The sequence below is a fragment of the Ammospiza caudacuta genome, chromosome 4 (assembly GCF_027887145.1).
Source record: "Ammospiza caudacuta isolate bAmmCau1 chromosome 4, bAmmCau1.pri, whole genome shotgun sequence".
NCBI lineage: Eukaryota > Metazoa > Chordata > Aves > Passeriformes > Passerellidae > Ammospiza > Ammospiza caudacuta.
Window position 1 is genome coordinate 10804543 of NC_080596.1, and position 27136 is coordinate 10831678.

A 27136-nucleotide genomic window follows, 5' to 3' on the forward strand; every position below is an offset into this window, starting at 1 on the left:
TTAAATTTCAGTGAATTCTGGTTTAGGTGGCAGATGCTGGATGTAAGCAGTTGAAAGTGTTGTTATAGAAGCAGATAAATCATTTTAATTGTTTCCATTAAAAAATGTTTAAAATCATAAATAATATAGGTTGCAAACAAAATGAGACAAAGCAAATAGTACAGTAATAGATACACACCCATATTTATACTGTAAATCAAATATATGTAGTTACAAAGTAGAAATCCATTATTTTTAGGAAAGTTGGTAAGCATTTCCAAAGAGATGTTGCATTGCTGAGGCTATTCTAGGCTAATAGGAAAATTATTTGAATTGTTCAGCAATAACATCTTGTGTACTTGTGTCATGACAGCAGATTTCTGAAACGTTACTAAACCAAACTCATTCTTAATTCCTGTGATGAGTGACACAGTGAGTGAGAGCAATTATCCCAAAATGTAGCTGTTCTTTTATTCTCAAACTGATGTATATTTCCACAAAACATTGACTGACTGTCTTCTAAACAACCAAAGTTCAGTCTTTAGAAACTGCTTGCACACTACTCTATTCAGCTGTGTGGCGCAGCATTTGTGGTGTGCAAGGAACTGCCTGTGCCTATTGTTTTTGTTCCCAGATTAAAACTCTGAAGGCTTTGGCAGTCTTTCCCCAAGTCACTGGGCTCTGAAAATGCTCTCAACTTCATTAAGTTGATGTCAAAAGTGTTGGAATTTTCAAAGGCCTACCAACCAAATACTGCAAATGACAGTAGGTAAACTTTTTCATTTTATACGATCACTTGTGTGATTTGGAGACCATTCCATCCCCAAATGTACATCTGTTGCAGAAAAGGGTTACCAGAAACATGTAACAGGGATATCAAGACCATTGCTCAATAAGCACAGGCATTATTTTGCAATATTTATTGTGCTCTGCAGGAGTTTTCCTGGGATCAAAACTTGGCTGGTTTTATTAACAGTATTCGCAGTTGTGTCACATGGATTGTTTCATGTTATTAGAGCTGAATGCTGTGAGTTGCTATTTCAGAATTGCAAGTTATAGATTTTGCAGGAGTGCATTTGCATGCTGTAGCCTCTAACAAATGCTGTGTAATTTGAATACCACCTTTATCCAGCATGAGTCCCTCTGGTACGTATCGCTATCCAGGAAATGTGTCTGGATACCTTTCCCACTTAACCTGCTTGATTTTACATGACACAACCAGGTGCATTATTTTCAAGATGCATTCTTGAGTGTTTAGGGTTAAACCAACCCAAGAGAAGCATACAGGTAGCTGTCACTTAAACCAGTTTTGTGGAAATGATGTATGGGGATTTCAAGATGACCTTCATGTTCTTTACCAGAACTCAGCCTACATACAGACACAAGTACAATCAGATGTTTTTACTTGCATAGCTAAGAGACACGATTGGTTTTTTTCAAATGATTTGCATGTCTTTCTGTAAAGAACTATTCTTCTTAAGCAGCAGGTGAGGAAAAAAATATGGGTAAGATACATGGGGAGTAATGTGAAAAGAAATTTAATATATTTAATCTTATTATACATTTTTCTACATTAAATTCAACAGGCTGCAAATATATTTGCTAAAAAGCTTTGTGTAAGAAATATCTCTATAAGAAAATACATCTCATTAAACATTTCCTGTAAATAAATTATCCCAAATAACTGTGTTTTGCAAGAGCAAAATGGGAGGGGTAGGCCAATAAGAAGAGCTAAAAATGCTGGGACCCCATTTCTGCAACTCCCCTGCTCATTTTCTCTTATGTGTAGTGAGCACTTGAGCAATGAGAGTGCTTGAGTTCCTCTTCTGAGTATGTGCTGTGTCAGTGTAAATAAAACTTGTAAAATTGGTTCCTGGACTTTTTTAGTATTTTGCAATTTCTGAGCCTTATTCCTGTTTCAGTGATGTTGGAAAATGCTGGAGTAAGAAGAGCTGTTTCCAGTAGGGATGGAGGAGTGTGAAATACTCTTGTGCTTTAGACTCTTACGAAAGATAAGGGCAGTGAAGCTGAGGTCTGTGTCCTAATTAGGAAGGCTGAGTCAAGTGGTGTAGCTAAGCTAAAGCTTTAAGGCATCCCACTGGTGGAAAAATGTGTCAGATAATGGTAATGTGATCTTCAAAGTTAAACTACATACTGGCCTACCCATGTAGTGCAGAACTGAATAAACAGAAAAGTATCTTTTTATCTTTGTATCATAGAACATGAAAATGGGTAATTAAAAATGGGTAATTACAACTTAACAGTAGGTCAATTATAGAATCAGACTTCTTTAAAGTAATATCAGTCTCTTTACCAAAGTTTATACGAAGTAATATTTGAAAATAAGTAAAATTTTAAAAGTTTGAAAAGACCTGGGAGACAAGTCACAGGAGAGAGGCTGTTCTTTTTTAACCAGTACACAAACAACGTAGGGTTGGCAGCTGTTTCCACAGTCTACATATTTCTGTCATTCCTGGCAGAACACTCCAGAGTGAGAGCACATCAGTTTCAGGCTGAATACATGCTGGAGGCTGGTATGCTGTGACATCACATAATGTTTAACAAGTCATTTGTGGTCATGCCATCTTCTTACATCCTCTTCTGCAGGAGAGGAGATGCTCACAGGACCCAACTCCTTTTCCTCTGTTGTCTCGAGAACAAATCCATTATACTGCTGCAGAGTGCCATAAGATGCAAAAATTGAGTTTGTAGCACTATGCTCAAAACATCTCCACAAATGTTAGTTGAACATGTTATATTATAACAGCAACAGAGAAAAAACTTCAAAGATCTTCATGTTAAGCACTTCAACACTGCTATTTCTTTTGGAAATGTCTATAATGCAAGAATGCTTAGGCAAGGAAAGTATATTTAGGACTAATGAGGAACTGCCTGTATATAATTCTGGATTCAGCATGCACACATATTTGCTTCATCTGTTCAACCCAACGCATATTAGCAGTAAACTGAGAAAAATACAAGTAATTAAGTGCCTTACTATGACATTGAACTACATAAAGCATTTCAATTTACCCATGTATAGGAAACAAAACCCTGTTTAAATGCCTCCTCTTAGGTAAACTGCTGCTCTCTTGAAATTTTGAGATGGCCAGTTTTCACCTTCTTCATAAGGGCCTGGAAAACATAGCACTCTTGTCCTGCAGGAGTGCTTCCTTGCTGAATGTCAGCCCTGAATAACGAGGGCATGTGGACATTCACAGTAACTTTATTTCCATTTCTCACACCTGCAATGTGGCCAATAATGTGTTGACAGATGAGTCTCCCTGGCATGCACTACTTCCTATAGGTGTACAAGGTATACAATTTCTGTAGAAAATCCTTACCACACTGTAGACCCACTGTAGACCCACTGAACCCCTGAAACATCGTGGGACAACACAGTGAGGTAAGTGACATTCATTACCACTCTACTTGTTTGCATAGTAGCATTTCCCACAAACTGGAGAATTATTTACAGGAGAACCACGTGGTAGGTGAACTCCAGCTACACTTGTGTTTGCCACCAGCTCAAAAAGAAATGCATTTGGTGTGACTTATACTCTAACTGTTAATTTAGCCACTCCACTTTCATTTGCAGTCCCCTTTTTCCACCATGCCATAATGCATAAACACATAAAGCCACAGTCACTCAATACTATCTTCCCAATCCTCATTCAGATCTTCTGGCACACATGAAGTCTTGATTTAGAAGAGGAGGTCGCATCTTTCCATACTTTACAAGACAAACCCTTGGCACAGTCACATCGTTGGAAAATCTCCAGTCCATGGGAGCCTTTCTTGCGCTGTTTGGTGCACACCTCCCCCTGATGCAACACAGGCTTGCAAATTTTGGTCCAGAAGTGGCGAGCACAGCAGTGTCCCTCAATGCAGTCTGATGACCGTAGGCAGGGATCGCCTTCGTGTCCTAAAAAGAGAAACCAAATTACTTTACCTCATGGAAAAATGTGAAACTACAGATTCAGTGCAGACTTATGCAAATGGAACTGAGAAAAAGGAGAGGTGATATTTCCACCTGTGGCTATTGGAAGGATGCAAACACAAAAGAAAATATTAATTAGCAAGATTCAAGGGTGTAATTCATGAGACCTGCCATATGACTCAGTAAGGAGAAATTCAGCTGCAGGATTGTAAGCAGAATTACAAGTGTTCAATTACATGGCTGCTACAAGAGGAGGATGTCTGCAGTCTTGCACAACTGATAACATGATTGTCAGTCCACATCTGATACAGAGAAGAAAGCAGATGCTGTTTCAATCACAGAACTGTCGGTTGACATTACATCACTTTCTGAGTCATGCTGTGATCTCTCACAATAGACATTCACTCCCTGTGAAATTACTGCCTATCTCTGGTTTCCACTGCTGTATCTTAACACCAATAACATGATTCATGACCTGAAGAACAGAGCAGTCCAGTCCAAATGTGATCTTACCCTTTATGTGTGACAGCTTGGATCGGGACCTCCCCAGGTTGTGCCATCCCAAATCCTTGCTCGCATAATGACCGTTCTTCTTGTTGCGTGGCCCTTCTAGAGCAGGGATGTGAGGAGTAAGGATGCTTTCAGTCACTGGTATGCAAATACCTGCAAGGAAAAGACAGCCACTCAAAGATTTGAATGAGAGGAAAAGCAGCTGAGAGACATGCCCCGACCAGGTCAGGATGATGAAAGCACCGGGCTTTGGCCTCAGTGAAGCTCAGCTCTAATCACATGTTCATCTCTGGTTCCTGGCACTTAGGCTCACCACAGATCTGCTTCGCTCACTGTCCGACAGTCTCTCTGTCACTCTGGCTTGATGGTCGCAGCCCCTGGAGAGCTTCTTACAGACATCCCTCTCCAGTCTCCATGGAAATGCAATCAGTATGGTTATAACTCTCCCGAGGGAGAGTAGATTCAGGATTCATTAAGTCTCCTTTGCTTCCTTACAATATGACTTCTGTGCAGTCTTCCAGGGAATCAAAGCACACTGAATGTAGAGCTGTGATTTTAGGCAGCATTTTGTGTTTCTCCATCACAAAATATAAGAAAAGACTGGTAGTACCTGAGCCCTGTACTATTAAAGAAAATTAAGCAGAGTGGAACAAAGCAGACAATTAAGTTTTCTTGGCTTAGAAAAAGAAAATCTACCACCCAGGAAAAGATACTGTTGCTGGGAGCACTCATAGCAACAGATGGTGTCAAGAAGGCTGATTTTGTGCAGGAAAGCCCAGGGCTGGCAGCCGTACCGTTGTTGCAGCGGTTCCCGGGGCAGCACATCCCGTCCCGGTGGCAGCGCTTCTTCTTCCTGCGGCACACCATGCACGCGGACGTGGCTTGGTGAGGGCTGTGGCAGTACCGCCCCACCTCACACTCCTTGTCGTTACTGCAGGGATAGGCCTGGAGGGGAACAGAAAGGTCTACAGTGAGGCACGCCTTTGCACAAGGAATGGATGCAGCCTGTTAGAAAAAGAAAAAACAAAACAAGCAAACAAACAAAAACCAAGAAAACAAACTGCCGCTGAAACCTCCAAAATAAAACAGTAGCTGAGGTAACAATTCATGGGGCTAGGAGATGCAACTAGGGGTGCTCCACTGCAGCCACACAGCAATCTTTAAGCCCACACAACTGCTGGTCATTCCGTAAAGAATAAGAGAAGCTTGCTCATGGTTTCATCTTTCCTTACTTCAAATGTATATGGGCACAAGAGAATTCATATTTTTGTGGATTCAGGGATATGATTCATAGGCAAGAGCTTAAAACTCCACAATGAACAATCAATACAGCCATGAAAGCCAGTAACAGTACTGAAACACATCCTCCAAAAGGTAGCGTTTAATTTTAAACTCTGAGGAGGTATTCTTCCTTTGGCAGATGTCAAACACACCGGTTTTTATTATCAATAAGCTCAGTGTTGTCACCATGAGTATCTGCATCACACTTATTCAAATGTCTGTAACTGCACCACTCATCCCAGGCCCACACCAGTGGGACTCCTTGGAAGTGACCAAATGTCACTGGCCAGCATTTCACTTTGATAACCTTTCATTCCCTTCTAGTCTCAGTATACTCCTTATACTTGCCACCTGCTAAACGACACCCTATGGTATGCACCATGGAATGTATTACAGAGCACAAAATATCTTGCATGTTTAATTCCCTACAAGCAGATACATGGGTATACAATTCTTCTCTATTCATCAAAACCAGCATTACCTCATAGGAAAACAGACTTTAAAAAGGAAAAAGCAAAAGCAAAAGCACTGCATTCTCCCATAAAGATAAAGAAAACTTTGATCCTAAAAAAGGAAAAGAGAAGATTCATGAAAGAGACACAATGATACACACTGCCACATTCCAGGATGCTTTCTGCTGACTCCCACACAGCTACAACTATGCTATCTGTTTCAATCTAATTTTACTGCCTGTAAAATTAATTACAGATTTTTTTCCCATTCCTCAAAATTATTCTTGAAGCATTTGTTTAAATTAAAAAATGACAATAAATTTTGTGCACTTCCTGAAAAATTACGTTTACATTTCCTCAACTAATTTTCTCCAGTATTTCAAGTAAATAAAACTATTGTTTTTCAAAATTATTTTTCAATTAATTGTTCACCCCCCTCTAAAAAAAGCTCAACTGACTAATTTCCAGTGTAGCATGATTACTTTTCTGTAATAATTTTTGAAATCAAAACATATATTTCTCTCAGAAAAGAAAAACTTCAAGGTCTTTAAGAATACATTTTGAAAGTTGTTTCTTTAGGTGAAGAAACTCTTGTTTACCTATTTTCATGTGATTCTGTTGAGAATCACATAAGAAACAAGAGGTCTTCAAAGAAAACCTAATTTGTCTCATGTCAGTAGTGGGAGGGGAAACTATGCCATTTCTCATGTGACTTCATTAGTTGTTTGTCAAAATTTACTTTACAGTACCAAAAGTGCTGGCTGGGTATTTCCCAAGTGCTGTTGCCTCATTACTTCTGTCCTCTGAATATGTGCCTTTGAGAATTTTTCCAGGGTGCAGCTGTTTGGAGTAATCTGAACTATGTGGAAGTCTTTTAGCCTTAAGAATGGACATTTCCTCAAGAATATGAAATCAAAGAAGGCCAGATCTTTTAAGCTAGAAGTACCAATAAAAGACAAATAGTAATACCTTTTTGGTACTCTTAAGGCATAAGCAGATTCTACTTATTCTAAGTGGAGCTAAAGTGTTCTTTCCTCAATCTCATCACTCCTGTCCCTCATTTTTCCAAAACTAATAAATAAAACTGACCTAAAATTTATTATATAGTTACCATAAAAGTAAGATTTTCCTTATGTAAATTGTACCTTACTAACTTATGGATCTTACAATGCAAAAATAAAGCGATTTTATATAGATTTGTGCATGGTTAGACTGAGTTTGGAAAATACTAACTCTGCTAGCTGGAGGAAATGCAAATAGAAAACAGATGGACTGGCTGAAATCTGGAGATGAAGGCATTTTAGACCCTTGTCTGTCATCAAGACCTTCACAACCGCATCTTTTTTCCAATATGGGCATGTGGCATACACCTGCAACTTGTCAGCAAGAAGCCTACTTGCAGTTTTATTTTGGTTCCTCAAATTGCTTCTTAAAAAAAAGACTTCCCTGATCCTGAATGGTGCTAATGAATGCTCTCACATACCATATCTAGTGATTGTTTTACTTTTGGCTTTTAAGCTGAGTGACATGAAAAAGATATTTTAAGATATGCATCTAATTGTCAGTTCTACGCTCTGTCCTTGAGAATGGTGAAAGTAACAAAAGACAACTTCAAAAATTGCTAGGAAAATCAACAGAACCCAGCCTTTCTTCCCAATCTAGAGCCCATTCCTAAATAAAAATGATACTTCTGAATTGCAATAAGCCAAAACTGACCTACCTAAGGCAAATGACTGCAGCACATCAAAAAATGTCTGTTACATGTAGCTTAGATAATAACTAATAGGTCCACTCAAAAGACCAGCTACCAGCCAGCCATACAAGAAACCCTCTTGCAAATGCCTGCTGCCACCAACTATTTTGATCTGCCAAAATCACTATCGATTTATAGCCTGGCTATCAATCACAGGACCTTGAAACAAAAATACCTCTATAGCCTTGTATCTGTTTCCTAGTCACTAGACATTCATTAGAATAGAAATAACTCCTGCTCTCAGCAGAGTAATTCCTATTGCTGTGTAGCATTCATTATAGAAACAGAAAAATAAAATAACATATTGTATACTTAGCCTTGGCTAGCAGGAGGGAAATGCATCCATAATTATTCCTTTATTGTCAGTTGAGTCAATCTAGGTATACTTCTTTAAAATACAGGGTAAAGAAAACATACTTGTAAAAACGTGCATGTTAACTATTATCTATGTAAAAGTCAAGGTTTCCAAAATCTCCTGCACCACAGTGCCTGGAACAGAGTCTTTACGTTCAGAGAATTGAAGAGAACATTTCCTATATACAACACAAAGACACAGATCAGTCCCAGATGGAGAGGGAAGAAGCAAGCTGTAAACCAGTTCTACTTCCCCAGCAATGATAACTAATTCTATAAGGCACATCATCCCTTCACATTCTTCAGCTACACATATCATTTTCTGGTTGTAAATCTCCATCCACTAAACACAGCTTTGATAGCATGGGAAACCAGATGAAACTGAGATAAAATACGTAGCACTCTCTGAAGTTGCATTTAAACAATCTTATTTTTTTATCCCGCTTGCAGGCAATCAAGTCACCCGTAGCATGACATGAACTAGATGTCCTCTGTGATAATGAGTCACATTTTCAGAATGTGTTGTCTGATTAAGAGCATTGTTTTTCCTAAGCCATTCCAATTAGCTTTGTATCCCTGTATAAAAGACACTGTTGATTACTTGTCCAAAACTGTACAGCAAAGGGATTTTTTCAATGTTGGAGGATTCAGGCTAGATGTTGAAATGGGTGTTGCTTGTGCTGCGCCAAAATGTCACCTGCATCAGTCCACCAAGACTAACCCTTACCAGTCAGGTCACAACAATACTGAGATGTTAAACTTTTCTCTTGGGGAGAGAGAATATTCCTTCCCTTCTGAATTTATATTCAAAATTTCATGAATGCATGATAGAAATACTCAAGGAAATTTATGCAGAGGATAGAGGACAAAAGTTGGGGATTTTTATAGTTGAACAAGTCCTTCCAAGCACTAAGATCTTCCTTTTTATATTAACTTCCCAGGAAGGCTGTGTAAGGAACTGATTGTCTACATTTTATGGTTAAGTGGGTAATGTCATTCCCACAATCTGAGAATCATGCAGCAGTGAGGTTTATGCTTACCTTTGTCTTTCTCCTTCTGACAGAGGAGCTCTTAGCCCCTTTTCTCAGTGCAATGACACTTTCTTGATATTTTTACTGGAGTCATTTGCTATCACATATATTTTATAGGTACCACAGAGTTTCACTGCAAGCTGTAGCAATATTAAGTGGTGAGACTGTTGTGCTAGGAAGTCAAACAATTTGAGTCTCTCTGTCTGGCACTATAAAACGTAATGGAGAAGCACTCCAGGGGGAAGAGTAAGACAGACACTGTAATGTGCTGAAGGGTGAGAAGACTGATGGCAAACATACTTTATTGAGCTTTGGGAGATAAGGTCTCGAATTTCAGCATGGCCTCCAGCAAATATTTGAAGAGCATATTCCCAGCCAGTGTCTTAATCACCAGGCTCTCATCTGCTCGTATTAGGATGTTTCATTTGTTTTTATGCTGAAGTACCCCACACCGTACTAGGTAATTACAAGTCAGTGAAAGGCAGGAAGAGTCACTGGCATTTTTACCTAGACTGTGTCATCACTTATCCAGCACAAGCAGTTGAGACACTGCTGGCTTCAGACCTGCCTTCAATGCTGACAGGAGCTGTGCCCAAATAGGTGTTTTGATGGAAAAGATATCAGTAGTGATTCCCCCAAAAGCAATTAACTTTTTTTAAAAAACACATCATAAAATCCAAGTGCAGAGTCAGTCCTGGCAGAAAATCATGGCTACTATCCCTCCCAGCAGAAGAAACAGCATGGAGATTGTCCATTAGCCTTTCACTGCGGATGCCAAGCAGCATTCAGTGAGACAGATGAATTTCATGTACCACAGAAATGACAGTACCACTGCATGTATTGTTCTGCATACCCTGCCAGATTTGGTCCATACAATCATTTCCTGATTATAGTGGAGACTGAGTGGAAGAGGAGAAAAGCTACAACCAGTGGTATAGCCAGGAAGTGAGAGCTCTCCAGAGCTACCAGGTCAGTCCTTCATCATCCTCTCTCACTTGACAATGAGGCAGTAGCTATATTGCAAAGGTGAGACAAGGGACTAAAGGAAATGGACATATATATTAACCCAGGAATGGCCTTGCTTCCCTGGTACCCATATGTCAGAAAACTAATTTAAGCTTTTATTCAGTTGTGTGCATATTATCCTTATTTACTAATATCCTGTGCAAATACCTGTGCCACTAGGCTGTGCTACCACATACTACAGACATCTGCTGTCAAAATCTCTTCTATATCACATCTACACAACCTTTTATATTCATACAATGTCTGTGAGACTGGTTGCCACAAATGAATTGGTACTGCAACTCAGTTTATTATTCACTTGTTACTTAAGAAAAAAAAAAGTTATTTTCTCCATTTCAATTAATCATTCTTCTGTACATTTTAAAATAATGACTGTGAAGGAGATGGAAGCTGAATTCTCTGTAGCCAGTATGCTGGCTACATGATCAAAACTGTCCTGAACTATAGGCAAGAGGACAGAGTTTCCAACCTCCACTTGAGAGATGAACAAAAGAGCTTATTTGCCTTTAGTCTTGGGCATATTGCTTAATATTCCAAAGCCATCAGGCACAATGAAGCAACCAACTGGCTCAGTCATGGTGAGAGTCTCTCCTTCCCATCCTGCTTTGGACAGGACAGAACTATCTTTCAGAGCAAGGACTTGATCCCCATGGAGCAAACATATGAAATAGCCACAGGGGTGCCATGTTTTCTTTTTCTTTTCTCTTTCTCTGAAGAATTAGTAATCCAAATTAAAAGCATGCCAATAAATTAGGAAATGCAAACATATGCTTTAACCAAGTAGCCTGCTGTCAAGACTAACTACAAAGAATGCAAGTCATTGTTTGGCTCCCCAGTTGGGCCTGATTCTGAGTTGGGTCTCAAATTTGTTTTGGCCTTTAACAGATCAACATTGGTGGGACAGTTGTATGCAACATGTGGCCTGTAGAGCTAAATGAGTACATCACATGTGGGATTTGTCCTACTCGCCTCTTTGGAGACAGAGTGAAGATTCTCTCAGAAGTCTGAGAGAAATCCTAACATGATCTCACAGGATACAAACCTTAGTAACAATGGAAATAACAGCTCTTTATCCAGCACCATATGAATGTGATAAAGCAGAATGGAGGGGGTAAGAGGGGAATTCAAAGCCTTTTAATAACCAACAAACAAAGCAAACTCCCAACTCTTTGTGGGTTGTCTTTTTCCCTGCAAGGCAACTAAACTACTTACTGAGAGCTTCTCAGGTGTATCCAGAAAAATCCACCTTTGACAGACTCCAGCCTAACTTTCTCCTAGCTGCTAAGCAGACATATAGGTTAAGATGTGCAAGAGAAATTACCATTATTTACTATTTTATTATTAATCCCAAACAAGAAAAGCATTTATCAGCAGCCATCTGGAGTGATGTATTTTTCCCACAGCACTGCTGATGTTGCTTTTTTCTATTCTTAGCTCAGCAGAGGCATAGATGATAGCGAGGGATCTCACTGTGTGCAAGCACAAAGCCATGGTTAATTTATCCCACAGAGGAAATCATGCTGTGCTCTCAGACAGCTCCAGACATGGATCCTGTCTCAGACTGAGAAACCAGAAACTCTCAACTCTCAGTGACTGCTGTGGCACAGATCCTTCCTAAAAGAAAAACTTAACAGTAGTTGCAATGAAACAGTTTTACTTCTTTCAGTTGCCGTAGCAAGCTTAATGATTCAATTTTTCTCACCAAACCTTGTTTTTGTTAATATGACTCTGACCCATTTCTCTCTCAGACCTAAAGAGAAAAGTGCCATATTCAGCCTCTAGATTCAGTACAAGCACTTTCTTCTAGAGATAATTTATTTTTAACTCTTCAATTTAACACAACACTGCTGTTACATGAGGTCTGATTCACAGAGTGCTACATCATGGACACATATATTGCAGCTTCCAAAGATCATTCCGTCAAACTGTGTGGATAATGGTCCCAGAAGCCTGCATTATTAAACAATAAATATTCATTTTTCAAAGGAATTCTCAATCCACTGCTAGACCACCAGGGAAAGAACATTTCTATGACCTGCAGTAGTCCAGCTCTCATGATTTGCTAGAGCCAAAGAAAACTCAGATCTTAACAACCAGAAAACAAACCTCACTGAGGTCCCTCTGAACCAACTGAGGCAAGACTCACAGGGGTCCTCTCGCAAGTTTTCCTTGTCCAAACAATAATGCCATGGAAAACAACATCCTGTTCTGCAAGCACTAGGCATTTTTGGAGGGAGCTGTGCTCAGGGGGAGTGTGTAGCTGCATCTGGTGGAAAGAAAGTTCAGACACCTCCAAATAAACAGGGGAGCTGTGCTGCCCAATTTCACACAGCTCTAGTCAGTGTTAGCAGCGACTCTCCCAGTGCAGACAGGAAAAAACCTCCAAAGATTTTCCTGAATGATATCTCACTCAATGTGACCCTATGGGTCTCTCAGCCCATATAACTAATTTCAACAAGCATTTTAGGTCTAGACTATCTAGATCACTCCAACCTATTCTATAGCTTATTAATCTACATCTTCTCTTAAGAACTACCTACATTTTGTGTCCTACTGGGAGAAGGTAGTATCTGTTTAAAGCTGGCCCTGGTTTCAGAAAGACATATGGAGGAAGGTAATCTGAAAGAATGCAAGTGGATCAGCAAAATTTCCTGGAGGATACTATTATCTCAGTTTAACTTGCCTTAATTCAGTGCATTTTACATGTGGCATGAAAGTATAAACACAAATGTTTAACACATTTAGAATAATCCACCTTAAAATTTTATTGAACTTAATTCACCTTCAATTCCTCACCATACTTCTCTAAATTTTAAAATAATGACTGTGAAGGAGGTGGAAGCTGACCTCAGTAAAAGCAGGTAAAACCAGAAATGAGTTACATTTACAAGTAACTTAAGGGGCAGCACAGTATGCCCAAAATATGCACAGATGTACATTGCTTATCACAGAACAGCATCAAACTTGCTCCAGAATACAGCATGTACATTGCTGTCCCTGAGGGAGCACAGCTATGAGTTTTCCAATTCTATCCCATCTTTAACACAAATTATCACCCATAGGTCCATATTGGCATCACTCTGCTGAATCCTCTTTTCTCAAAGGAAGCAAACTATGTTTCCTGCCCCATGCACAGTGTACATACAGAGGTGCTCAGCTTTTCCCTGTCTACCTGGTATTGTGACCATGGTATTTCATAGCAGTGTTTCCTCCTCAACATTTAGAGAGATCACGAGCCACCTACTCTGCTTGATTTTGAAGGTGGCTTCCTGCTCTGTAGAACTGGGACCTTACAGAAGAGATGATTAAAGAAGGTACAAAAATTTGGGGAACATTCAGTTTGACCTCAAATCTTACAGGCTCTGTCTCAATGTGTCTGATTCATGTTGTTTGGTGAACCAGCAGCAGCAGCATCACAACAGAGTATCAAAACAATGTTGGGTAATCTTTGAAGTCAACAGTGTAGCTCTAAATCAATACGACAGAAAGCCTCCAAGTCTTGATTTTATGTCATTTTCGAATGCATCACCAAAGGCTGCTCAAAGAATGAAGGTTTGTTAAGACATACTTTGTTCTATGTCCAGTCTTTTCAGCAGACTGTTCTTGCCCTTTTATCTCTGCCTTTTCCCCACTCGTTTTCAGATGAAAACAGCTAGCAGACCCTATGGCTCCTTAAGTACCAGGCATTAAAACAGAGGGAAATAGATGATGTGGTTGGGTGTAGAATAACACTCTTGGAAACTGGCAGCGAGTTACTGCTTAACACCTGGGTTTGAACATCTACAAATCATGGCACACTGTCAAGGTGGAGCTCTTACTGGGAGCCATCTCTGCAAGCATGTATACAGAGCAAGAAAAATGAGATGACAGCTTTACCTTCTGTAGTATTCCTACTAAGCAAGTAAACTGCCTTTGCTTTCAAACATTCACAAATTCTAGAAAAATGAGGGGGAAAACCTGTCTTACTGAAGTCAGTGCAAAAACTCTTCTTTGTCTGCTACACTGCCTGGAGAGAGAATGTTTTCAGGTTATAAACATTTGTGCAGCATCTGCAGTCCTCACCCTGGAAATGACTCTTTGCTATTCCTTACAGAATACACATTGCATTGCAGAATTCAAAGCATTTAAGACACCATTTTTCAAAATGCGCTTTCTCTGCTTCTCATATTTAAAAGGAGAGCCCTGAAAGCATGAGTTTGTGGCAGATGGAGAGACAGCCAGATGCCTTATGTCTGAAAAGGATGAACTGCAGTCTCCACCTCAGCAGACTGCTGACCACAATCTAACATCATCATTGAATGCCAGCATTATTGTCTCCTTCCCTGATGGTCATCTGTGTGGGAACACCTGACTCATATGGCTCTCCCAACCCCCAGTTCTTTCTCTTTGCGTCAGAAACCACCACTGACATCTGATATTCCAAACACCTTCCCTCTCTTCCTCTTCTACATGAGTCCCTCTGCAACATGATGGCTGTGACTGCTCCATTGCAGGGGGAGCTGAGAATGCCAAAGCACCTACAGAGAATGGAAATCAGATGTCAAAATTCCATCAGCTTTAATGTCAGAACAACAAACCAGCTCTGAGGTACCTGCAACAGCTCCCACTTTCCAATCTCTTGTACAACAGATGATTCAGAGGCATTGCCACAGAAGTCCATGAGTTTTAAGGAAAAAGAAAGAAACAAAAAAAGTTATTATTTCTTCAGTTTTTACAATTGGTCTGCACGAGTGAGACTGACAAACAGGACAAGTCAATAATGCAGCTGGGGGCTTTCCTTTTCATAGCACCAAGAAGGATTACAGTATGAGAGTATAGCTTCTCATCCTGACTCATTCTAGGAGCAGTTTTGCTTGGATGAGGAGTCAGCAGTGCCTATGCAGTGGGAGAACCTGCAGAAAACCAGTTGTCCTGGGAAAACACCTGGTCACAGCCCCCTGAGGGCACAGGCAACCTCTGTGAAGTGCTTAGACTCATATTGCTGCTCAGCTGACTCTTCAGTAAGAGTAAAATGAAAAATTGTAATTCTAGGCTATTAAGGCAAATTATCACAGTTTACTCAATGAAGGCCAAAGATGACAAAGGGAAAGGATTCCTAAAAGCTCCATTAAAAATGCCATTGTACTCTTATTATATGATTAAGTTGGAACTGCCTACCAAATTCAGCCTGTGGTAAATAACGTAGCAATCAAGGTTTCAACACTATTCACCCTTTTACCCCCTTTTCTTTTAAAATGCTCCTGGTTAATTTTGCATAAACAAGAAAACAGGAACAGCACAGCAAGGCAAGAATAGCTTGTGAGTAAAACCAGATGAAGACTAACATATTTACATAGTGTAATGACTTCACTATTAATTCAAACAAACCCAGACCCCAATTCTCAGAAGAGAGAGCGAGCACATGCAGTCCAGGAGGCAAGAACAGGGTGGCTTCAGACTACATTTATGTCTGCAGCCCCTGAGTTAGTAGAGACTGCTCTTAGTTTCAGTCTGCAATAGTCACTGGGGGACCATCTTTCATTCCAGACACTGTACTCTGACTACACCCTCTTCTCAATCTTATGGGCCCCTTTCCATTTTCAAGCAAGGCTTCCTTTAATGCTAGGGACCATAACACAAAAGGGACAGAACAGTAGGATTTCAGAAAATATCTGATTTGTACGGAAAAAAACTCCACCTAATCCGAGGAAATGAAAGAAAAAAGAGAGGGGAAAGAAAGAAAGAAAAATAATCCTATACAATTTCTGAACGCAGCCAAAATGGACACTGTTCTATTCTAGTCATCGTTAGCAAGCAATTACATTGAATTCTGACATTTAACATGGAATTAGCTCTAAATCTCTTCTCCACCCTCAAAGTAAACTGTTCTGCTGCTGAGACATGCATTTATCCTCTTCCCTGGTACCTTTTATCCTATCTTCTGAACTTATGTTTTCAAGTACTCTCTTCTTGTCTGAAAATAATATTCTTTATGTGGAGTTACAGAACATTCTTTTGTTCCTCGATGTCTTGGATGTTGGTCAACAAAAAGTCATTAAAAAGTTTAATCCCCTGTGTTTGGCACTACATCAGACTGAGAGCAATTTCTTTGTAACAGCCTTTGGAATAAATAAGCATTAAAACGGGGGTGCTTTTTCCTTATACTGGTCACCCACACTTTATAGTGGGTGGCCCTTTCATTTATCCCATTACTATATTTCCACTTCTAAAGCTAAGCCAGATGCAGCAACCTGATACTACTTTTTAGTTCTCGCAACTTTATTGTAGTGAAAACTTCCGTGTATATCTGATTCTTGTTAGGAAAGGCAAAGAAGCAGGAACCATGGTAATATTGCACCACCTTCTTGACAACTTCTATTCTGCATGAGCTGCATTCCCCAGGGTACTGCATGCTTCATTAGCAGGCATTTTCCACATTTATATGCCCTGGATTGCAAACATAGAGTCATCCTGTATCTGGCCTCCTCTTGCTGGCATTGTAACCTTGCCCAGAGGCAGCCTCTGGGTGCTGTGTTGTCTAGGTGCTGTGCTTTCTTAAAATTGTACATGATCAGTTCTTTACCTGCTAGACAGTCTACACAGCGAAACCAACAAGGGCAGAAAAGATTTCAAGTGTTTTACTTCATTGGTTTTGTCTGCCTTTATTTTTTTCTTTCTTATTTCCTTTAAGCAGATGGACACAAGGTAGTGGAGTATAAATGGCTTGCTGTGCCAAGGCCACATAAGTACACAGAACAGAAACAATTCATTTAACTGTATAATTATTTCTTTTTTTTTTTTTTCTGAATTTGTACCCGTCTTTTCAGATGTGCTAAATATAAGTGATAATAACTGCAATAATTATCTCCTTTACAGAGAGACACAAACACAAATCAAGATGGCCATATTTTCCAGCCAAGTGGGAAAAAATGTATCCTACTTTTGAGTGATACCCATGGAAGCATAGTTTAGAGAAATAACTTGATTTTTAAAAACATATTTTACAGACAAACTCAGAACTGGCAAAATCTTTTAGAACATGGCTATGAGCAGAGTTCTCCTTAAATTTCATGCTGAAATCAAACATTGACCATGGCTATGTAATCGTGACAAGAAAAGATTTCCTTCCTTACTTTTTGCTACAGTGTTTGCTGGAAGACAAACAGTAGTAGTAGATATGAGGATATGACTTGCTGTTTCCCTATACTTCATATGACACTCCAGGGAAAAAAATAATAGACAGATAAAACTATTTATAACTAAGTCTTGGGTAGTTCAACCAGCAGTAGTGACGTTATTTGGATCCTTGATGTTATTTGCATATTTATATTTCTGACAATATACGTACATTTGTAATAGTTAACTGTACACAAAGTGTGATTCACCTATTGGGCAACAGATTATTTTCCTACGTGACAAGCAGGCAGAAAAACAGACCAGGCTGACATGAATTAAAAGTACTTCATCACAGAAAAGTAATGAACACTAGGTGGTTTTCCCTAGTCATGAGAAGGATATTTCCCAAGTCAAGTAATTCCCTTTCAGTTTCCTGCTCTTCTAAATCTCCAGGAGACAGGATTGCTCAGAATACGTTAGAACTAAAACAAGAAGACAGCACAATTCCCTTTGGGCCATGTCTTTAGCTCTGATGAGCAATTGGCCCTGAGGATCTCCCTCCACCTGCACTAAAGTAACTCTTGCATAGTGGTGGTTACACACCTGCTCTTGTTGGAAGAGCTGCAAAACCCACTAGGCAGTTCTTGGCATAGCCAAGTGACTAAATTCACCTGAGAGTTCGCATATTTTGTGAAAAATCACAGGGGAAAAAAAAAACCCAAACCAAAACAGAAAATTACCCCTTTTCCACAGACCACTCATTCTCAAAACAGGCACAATTCCTATTGTCCTAAGAAGTTTCTCCCAGGTAGGAAAATCAGCCCATAAAGTAACTAAGTACAACTGTTTAAAATTAGAGATTTTCCTAAATTTGATGGATTTTCCTTGAAACCAACTCAAAGGTTCATATGAGATAGAAGCATTCAGCACTTTGCCTACTCAGAGGATCTCTCTAAGCTGAGGCACTGGGGCACAGCCTTGTGCTACATTCTGCCTGAAAACCCATAATTGGTCATTTTGGTGCACTACTCTCATTTTAATCAAAAGCTCCTCAATTAGGCATGTCACTTCAGGTCCTGGCCCAAAGGCAAGTCAGTGCTTATCTTAAAGGGTTAACAGCCAAGAGATAATATATTTTAGAGAGGTAAACTTTGTCAGTATAAATAAATTATCAGTCAAAATTCTTGGTTTGAGAGTGTCAGGCTATCTCCACCTGCAACAACAGGATATATTAATTACTCAATACTTAGCTCAAGCCTTAGATAGCACATAGGGTATTTTCAAAGACTTAATCTAATGTAAGTGTATTTTCCCAGGTTTATTCAATAAAAGAGATTTTTTTTTCCTCAGTTAAACCAATGCAATCAGGCTGAAGCCCACGTGTAGACTGAGTGAAAGAGTATGATCATGGATACTGAGAAGTCCCTCAGTAAAACATGTCATAAGTGTAGAGTCTATCAGTTAGGCCTGTGTATGCTTCAGAATATTTCTTGAACATAAAATACAACTACATTGATATTTGGATGTTTTTCTAACACATTCTGAGAGAACATAATCATTCTGCTCCAAAACATCCCTTTCCAAATATTTTCTTTTTTTTCCTTAGCTCGTATTAACAAGACTTACCATGCTTGATCATGAGACCTGGAAAAAAAACAAAAACAGGAAGAAGTACATCCTAGTGCAGTTAGTCCATTTTTCTTTAAGTTGGTCTACACACACCCCCTTGCAATCACTGACCTATTCCTCTGCTGTAGTTTTAAGTCTTCATTATAAAACTCAATGAAGCAAGATGGGAGGCACTGACAAATATCAGCATTAGCAGCAGTGAAACAATGTGCCACACCACTAAGACCCAGCCATTTGTAGAGTGATGGTCAGTAGAGAGTGCAGGCTAAGAGCAAAATACAAATGCCTGGATCCTCCCCAGCACCTCTTTCAGCTATTCATGCAAACATTTACTGAATTTCTTTCCTCGTTTCTTTTCAGTGTCAGCTGCTCTTTACCAATGCCTAAGCCACAGTCATTTACAATGCACCAAAAATCAAAATTAATGATCTTAGAGTCTTCAAGTCAAAGCACATCTGGTCTCAAAACAAGACTGTGTCTTAGGCCCAACTTACATGTAAATACACACACATCTAAGTGGAAAAACACCCTGTGTGTTACAGATTTGCTGAGGAACGTGCAGCAGTACCCTTACCATTCCTATCAAGTGTAACTCAAGAAAGACTTTTGAGAAGTTCAAACGAAAAGCAGCAAGCCACAAGTCTAAATGAGACTCCATTAGGCAGAACTCTGCTCATGACTCTCCCAGATCACTATTTTTATTAGCAAGCTACACGAATAACAGTAAAGCTACAGTGCTTAGCAGGCTGGGTGCAAGCACCCATCCTGCCAGAGAGCTTTTAGATGTTGAATCCAGCACTGCTGCTATCTGCTCTGTGAGAAAAAAAACCTGATGTAAACAAAAGGAAATTTTGTGTTTGGCCAAAAAAGGGGCTTTCCCAGCCAAAATCAGAACAAAGTTTTAAAGTTATTTGATAAATCAAATGGCTAAAAAGCCATGATCTTATAATCTCTCCCTAATGTGAATAGTCCTCACAGTGATCCCATGGTTTCACTGAGCTTCAAAATAGATTTACTCATTGCAGACTTACCTCATGATCAAAGATTTGAAGAGCCGGTCATCAATACATGGCAGAAGAAAAATTATTAAATGTAAATTTTCTGCTGTTTGGAAGCATTCACTTTCAGTTATTTTAAAGCAACTTGGACACACTTTTGAAAAGAGGCATAGAAATGCTTTGTTCTGATCACAGAAAAGCTAAGACGGTGTCTGTCCATTTTTCAGAAACACCACATCCATTTATCTATGTACTGAGTAATGTCATGGTCTGACAATGTCCACCAAAATCCATTTGGTACATCTGAAATGAAACTCTTAAAAACTTAAATAATCTGATTTGCAGACAAACGTAGTCCCTGAATAAATGTCATTAGAGCAGTAATTCATTTAGAAAAAGCAGCTATAGAGCACTCCATAAATCTATTTCTGCTTCCTCTGAGCAAAACCCCAGCTTCAGAGTTAAGAATCCAGTCCAATACTACAGAACAAACACATCTGGGAGAATAAACCAGATCAAAGGCCTGATCCTAAGTCTTTTCCATTGGTAATTATGGCTGAGACAGTACTTCCATTTCGGCTGCCTCATACAGCCACCAAACCTACTCCAGAAAATTGATTTAAGTAGCTGCAAAGCATCCCCCACACATGACCCCATTAATTTTGATGGGATTACTGACTGATGGGTTTGTCTCCCAAGCACAAACAGTGAAGAAACACTGCTAATAACACCTCATCTCCCCAAAGGTGCAAGAAGTGGGTAAAGTCACCCTTAATTTGCTGCCATTCAATGAACTGCTGAACCTGGCTTGTAAAAATCAGGAAGTAGCACACGTCAAAAAGTATGCTATCTCAAAAAACCCACCACTTTTTAATGAAGAGTTTGCAAGAAGCAAGACTAAGGCTAGAAAGGAGGCTAACAACAAGACTAAGAAGAAAGGCTACCAACAGTCTGACATGGATTCTCAGAGAAGAATCACCAAGAAACACAAGCAGGGAAAAACTTCTTAAAAAAAAAAAAAAAAAAAAAAAAAGCTGTTTTTTTTTCAGAATGGTCTTGGGAATAAGATATTAGCAAAAGGGAAAACAGCAACAAGAATTGCCAAGAAGCAGATATATAGATACAACTTTAGAGGCTGGTCTGCACCCAAAAGCAGGACTGGTGAGTACCCTGAGCAGGCCAGGCTATCACAGCTTCTACATGAATGCTGATGTGTTCAGGATTCCAGGGAGGGAGACATACACGTGCTCCTATGCTTGAAAAATGTACTGTCTACATGTGCATACACCATACTAAACCCTTTTCTCACCTGATAAGAAAAGCAGTGATGAGTTCATTTTAAACATTCCTTCATTACCTAGATATATGTCACATGACTTTAGAGCAGAGATACAACATGGGACCACGCTGGTGTATGGCAAATAACAACAGACTACAACAGAGAGCTACTTAACTTGCAAGTGTCATTATAACCGTGCTATATCTGCTTATAATTTTTTTTTACTGAGGGGCAGTAGAGAAACCTTGGTTAGAGATGAGACCTGTATTGTTTTAAGCAAAGCAGAAATAGGAATTCAGGGCAAATGCCAAAAAGGTTCAAATCTAGCTCTAAAGGGAATTTACAAAGAGATTAATGAAGTCCAAAGCCTTTTAGGATAGGACAACAAATCAAATTGAAAACACAGCTATTCCAACAAGCAATCTGTATGTACTTATATAGTGCATATTGGTATACCTGTCATGGAAGAATTTGGTTTAGCTATCCTAGTTAGGAAACTGAATTTAAGTTTTATTTGCCTCTCCCTTTTGAAAACAGCATACTATTTTCCTCTTTTTCTTTTATGGGCCACCAAATAACATGTGACCAAATGTACCTATTTAGTGAAAATGAGTTCCATTAGTATGTAATCTTATACTTGCATTGTTTTCTTCTGAAGGAAAATAATGGGGAACAGGTGGTGATGCTTAGCATCAGGCTCCTGTTTCTAGAATTACAATCTACTGGGAGCCACCAGCAATCTCTGAAAGCTGTCATAAGTGCTCGCAACTAGTAAGATCCAGAGCACACTCAATACATTAAAGCTTCTTTTTGAAAATTTAAGTAGGTGTGACAGGAGAAAACTGGCTGAATGGTGCAGGGATTCTAACGTGTCCCTGCAAAGGGTCGTGATTTCCTTCTGCATCCCACAATAAATAACTCAAGCTGGCCTCCATTTCCATGGCAGAAATTAGACATTTAAAAAATTCAAATAGGTACCATATGCACCATAAACCTTTCTGGTTTAGCATTCAAATGCAGACTCATTCACATTGTTGGAAAATATGGGATTTAAATTCTCCTAGAAGAACTTCAAACAGCTGTTCCTTTACACTTATTTATTCTTTATTCAGTGCCACAAAACCAGCAATGCCAATAAATATCTCCTTGATGTTGTTTGAAAACCTACTGGAGTCACACAGCACAAATAGTTTTACCCAGTGAGTCACAAAACCACACATCAAATGAACACTTCTTTGTTTTATCAATCCCATCCTTACCTTACCAAGTAGGAAGTGGTTTTGAAATAACTGGATATAACTGAGTTTTCCAACGAGTTTTTATGATAAACACAACACAGAAACACCAGTTAACACATCTATCTATACAAGCAAAAAAGCATTATAGCCATGTTTTAAAATGTGGCTCTGAAGGTGAGGGGTAGGACAAAGCCAACACATATTTGTAGGGCAGTTTCAACTGGCATACAACTTCATAAAAACAGACATGGAAGGCTGGCTGGCATTCTTAACTACTGCTGGATGTCAGATATGCCAAGATGCACAGTTATAAGAGGAAAGAATTAATGCAGGCTTTTTTGGTGCCATTGTGATTTAAAATGATAGGAATTAAAAGAATATAAAATTATTTGCAGAGCCAGACTTCCTGTTGGTAGAAATTTGTAATCTTCCACTAATTTCCACAGGAATATGACAAGTAGTAACAAGGAATCAGATTGAAGTTAACAATTCACATTTCTGCACATCCATATGAGACCAATCTTACACTTCCTATTACTGTGGTTATTTTTTGGGGGGGAGACTCTAGTCAAAGCAGTCCCTTCAAGCAGAAATTATTTTATGCTTCAACAAAGCTTCTTTAGCCAAAGAAACACTAGCTTTGTGCTACAAATGTCCTGATTAGTCTTTCCATCTGAAATCAGGTTGCTGAAGTAAGGGATAATGTTAAATTGTGCCATCAGATCCATCTAAAATCAGTTGTTTTCTGAATTTCCTTAACACAGTAAATATTTCCCCTCATTTATCACACCTATTAACCTGAATCCAGAAAGTAATATTCTCTAGTATGTGCATGAACAGCAAAGTTCTTGACCAAAAAGCAATCACAAAATTATGACTATTGTTAATGAGTGAACCAGAAAAAGTGCACAGCCTGATCTCAGGAAAGGTTTAATCTCCAAGAGATTGAAAATTCTCATCCTGTTTGTGAACTGACTAAATTTAAATTTTAGAAAACAATACACATGAAAGCACATTATGCCATTTTTAAAGCAACCTGTTTTACAATAATTTTACTTTATTTCCAGACTCCAACCTTATCTTCAAAACTATTTAGAAAAGGAAATTTGCTATGCTTTTAGCATTTAGTAAGACTGAATAATTAATCTTAAAATCATGAATAATTTTGTTTTCAAAAGACCAAATTTCTTTAAGGGTTTTTTCCCACTAACAAGAACTGAAGGTTTTGTGTTTCTATCAATACTTCTTGAACTTCTTTTATGGTGTTTTCCGTTTTCTTGTTACTAGAGATTGCAAAATGCAGTTCTAATAACAACACAGTATCAGCAAAAACCCCCAGAGAGTAAATTTTAAACTTCATGCTTAATCCACATATGATAAATGGTCTTAGTATATAGGCACATATATACAGATATGTAAGCCATATATAATATAAAAAATATCATACTAGCATATACTATTACAGAAGGAAAATTATAGATATTGTCTTTACTATACCACTCCTAAAATTATGTCCTTGGCCAAAATTTTGTAAGTATTTTAAAGGTAGAAATGCTTTAGTTACCTTCATAAATTTTTTTTCTGACTGATCACTTGCTAAATCAATTTAAGCACAAATTCACCTTAGCCTGAAGCCCAAAGATATGGGATTTAGTTTTATATATTGCTGAAATTTCCTTTCAATTCAGATGACTTGCACAGGTGGAAAAAAAATCAGTGCAACTGAGGAAAAATGGTATTTTCTAAGTTATAATACTTACAGTGATTTTTCTTTTCAGAAAAGATCCCTTTGATTTCAAATTCACATGGCTACTTGAAAAGGCAGCTGAGTTATAACACTGCATTTTGACAGGATAACTGGCCCTTCAGTCCTTACAGTACTTTTCCTTCCTCCATCCTCAATAAGATACTACTACTACTACTGAAGTTAGCTCCATGGAAGAAGTGAATTCCTTGCAAAAAAAAAAAAACAAGGCAACAATGATTAATTTACCGAGAAACTACAATATTAGAGCAAAAGATAAACATGGAACTATGTGTCTGACCTTCCAAAAGACTAATTTTTGTTTGCCTTTCAGATTTTACCATCTTTCTTCAAAGAACAAAAATCTACACTTTTCAAAACAAAGTGTTGAAAGATGAATCTGTTCTGAATTGCATCATTCTCAACTAGCTGGTGGATGGTCCATACGCATTAACCATTTATAATTCATGAGGGATAATATTCATGGTATCATGATTTCAACAGTTTGCTGACAAACAAACTGTTTAACTTTTTCCCAATTTGCTTTTCCCCATAAGCAGAACATCAGTACCTTGTGGCAGCACACTTTGCAGACAAACTGCATTGCACCACATATGACACAGTTGCTCACCCTTCTCGGTTTGTAGAGTCTGGATCCAATTTTCAAATGAAAGATCACTTTGCTGAACATTTATTTTTCCTGTGGAATTGCTGTTTGGTGAATAGGCTGCTTTCAGCCTTGGGGGTTATTTATTTAGATTTTCATTCTCTTCAGAATGTTGGTGGAAAATGTTTGTCTGCTGGAGGGGTACCATATGCTTCTGATCTGAAGACTGACTGACTCCTACTGTGTAAAAAGTGAGTGAGCAAGTAGAAACACAGACAGAAGACTGAATGATCATTAAGCATCTAAATGAACTGGGAATTACAGTCCCAGTTTCCAAAGTCTGTCAGATGAATTGAGTTCCAGTCTAACTCAGAATCCTGGGAACCTAAATTTCTATACACTCAAGAGTTTAATATAATATCAGAAAGAGATGGATGAGAGAGCATGAAAGCTGAGAAGGATATGAAATGAATGCAGCATAACCTGCTGATTCAAGAGCAAATGCAGGTTCTCAAAACAAATATTCTTCCTTTCAGCAATAAATGATGATATTTTTCTGCTTAGAATCTGTACCAATTGTGAAAACAGCACCTTTTTTTTACATTGAACAACTAAACAAAAAAACCCAGATTCTTTTTATTCCAAGATTTTTTTGTTAGATATGCATTTTTAAAAATAAAAATATTCCAAGGCATGTTTAGAAAAACTACTGTTTAAAAGCATATTGATTTAAGCAGGGCCATATTCAACCTGTGCACTTCCTATTAAACTTTATGACGTTTAATTTCTTCTGTGTTTCTCTTCTCTAAAAATACTCCCTATTGTGTAAATGTTTGGATTGGTTATCTATGTTATCATCTTCCAAGTGCTTTTAGTTCCTTAAAATATCATATAGCTGTTTCAAAGAGGAGCATTTTTCTGATGGGGAAATTCAGATGGCATACACTGACAGGTTCTTTTGAATCAATGCCATAGAAATTTAGCATAACTGATGACTGAGCCAACCAAGTATTATGCTTGAAGTCCAACCAACAAAGCATTTGTGGCCCTTGTAAATAGAGTTTACAGAGCCATTGAAAATGCTCTGCTCAGATAGCTAATACACCATATGCACAAAACCAGCAGAACTAACAAATAACACACAATTAGCTGGGATTTTTTTTACCAGCAAAAAAGGTGTCAGAGATTTTAGCAAGCAGACAAGTTCAGGATAGCAAGTTCCTTTCCACATGTGCTTTAGAGAAAGGAGCAGACTGGACTTGGTCTCATCTACCAAAATTCATGTGCTGCATTAGCCATAAATGCACCAAGTATCTTCACATCAATCAACTGGTCACAAGATGTCACACCTTGCTGTCAAGCACAGTGGAGAGGCAGCAGTCCTGCCAAGTCTCTTACTGAACCTGCATGGTTGGAATCCAAGTTTGAATGCCAAAGTATTTAAACATGTGTGTTAACCATGGCTTTTAACTCTTTCGGAGTTTACAGGTGGAAGAGAAAATCAAAGGAGGGTTTAAAACTTATTTTTTTAATACTATCAATACTCGTTAAGTCAGAGATGGTGACCAGAGACTGCTGCAAGGGGAAAACAACAGAGGGAACACAATATTTTGTGAACTCCAACTTTTGCCTGGTGCAGAGAAGGATCTGGTGAAAGCAGGGAAAGACATGCGCACAAACATACATATACCAGGACTTAACAACACTGTGAATTCTACTTAGGCTCCTAAAATCTCTGGTCAAATTTACTTCAGAGATAAAAGAGGTGGTTATTAGAGTTTGACTGTAATTCTGAGTTGCTCTTTGTCCTCAGTTTTTTTAATCTATTTGGAGACAGAGCCAACCAACCCGGTACTTCCCTGGCATCAGAGTAGTTTCCATCAAAACTGCAACAACTTTGGAAACATTGGACTTTTCAAAACTTTAAAGATACTCAGCCCTGTGTATAATGATAATTTGCAAGGGAAGGATTTATTCATTAGCAAAATTCTTGAGGAAATTAGAAAGAAAAGCAAAAAGACACACACCCCACCCCCAACTCCCCCCACCCCACCCCCCTCCCCAAACCCCAAAAATCTTTATTCTGAGTAATGAATGACTTGAAAATCTTACCCTTTTTGGAAAGTATTTACTTCTGCAGCTGATTAAATTTTAGCAAAAATCTTTCAAAAGACTCCCCTGACTTATGTATCCTAAATACTTTGTAAATCTGTTCTAAGC

General features: G+C 38.7%; 1 protein-coding gene across 2 annotated transcripts in view; it reads right to left on the reverse strand.

The window, feature by feature from the left end:
* Nucleotides 1–1018: 1018 nt before the first annotated feature.
* The window catches only part of DKK2 (dickkopf WNT signaling pathway inhibitor 2), a 38963-nt gene continuing 12845 nt past the window's right edge, over nt 1019–27136 (reverse strand). Inside the window, exons 2-5 of one of the 2 annotated variants that reach the window (XM_058803981.1) lie at nt 8871–8880; nt 5224–5374; nt 4433–4582; nt 1019–3904 (exon numbers count right to left, since the gene is read on the reverse strand). In XM_058803981.1, coding sequence (XP_058659964.1) covers nt 3654–3904; nt 4433–4582; nt 5224–5374; nt 8871–8880 — 562 coding nt within the window. In that variant the 3' untranslated portion in view covers nt 1019–3653. The remainder of the gene's footprint in view (nt 3905–4432; nt 4583–5223; nt 5375–8870; nt 8881–27136) is intronic. The other variant, XM_058803980.1, reaches the window with a different exon arrangement.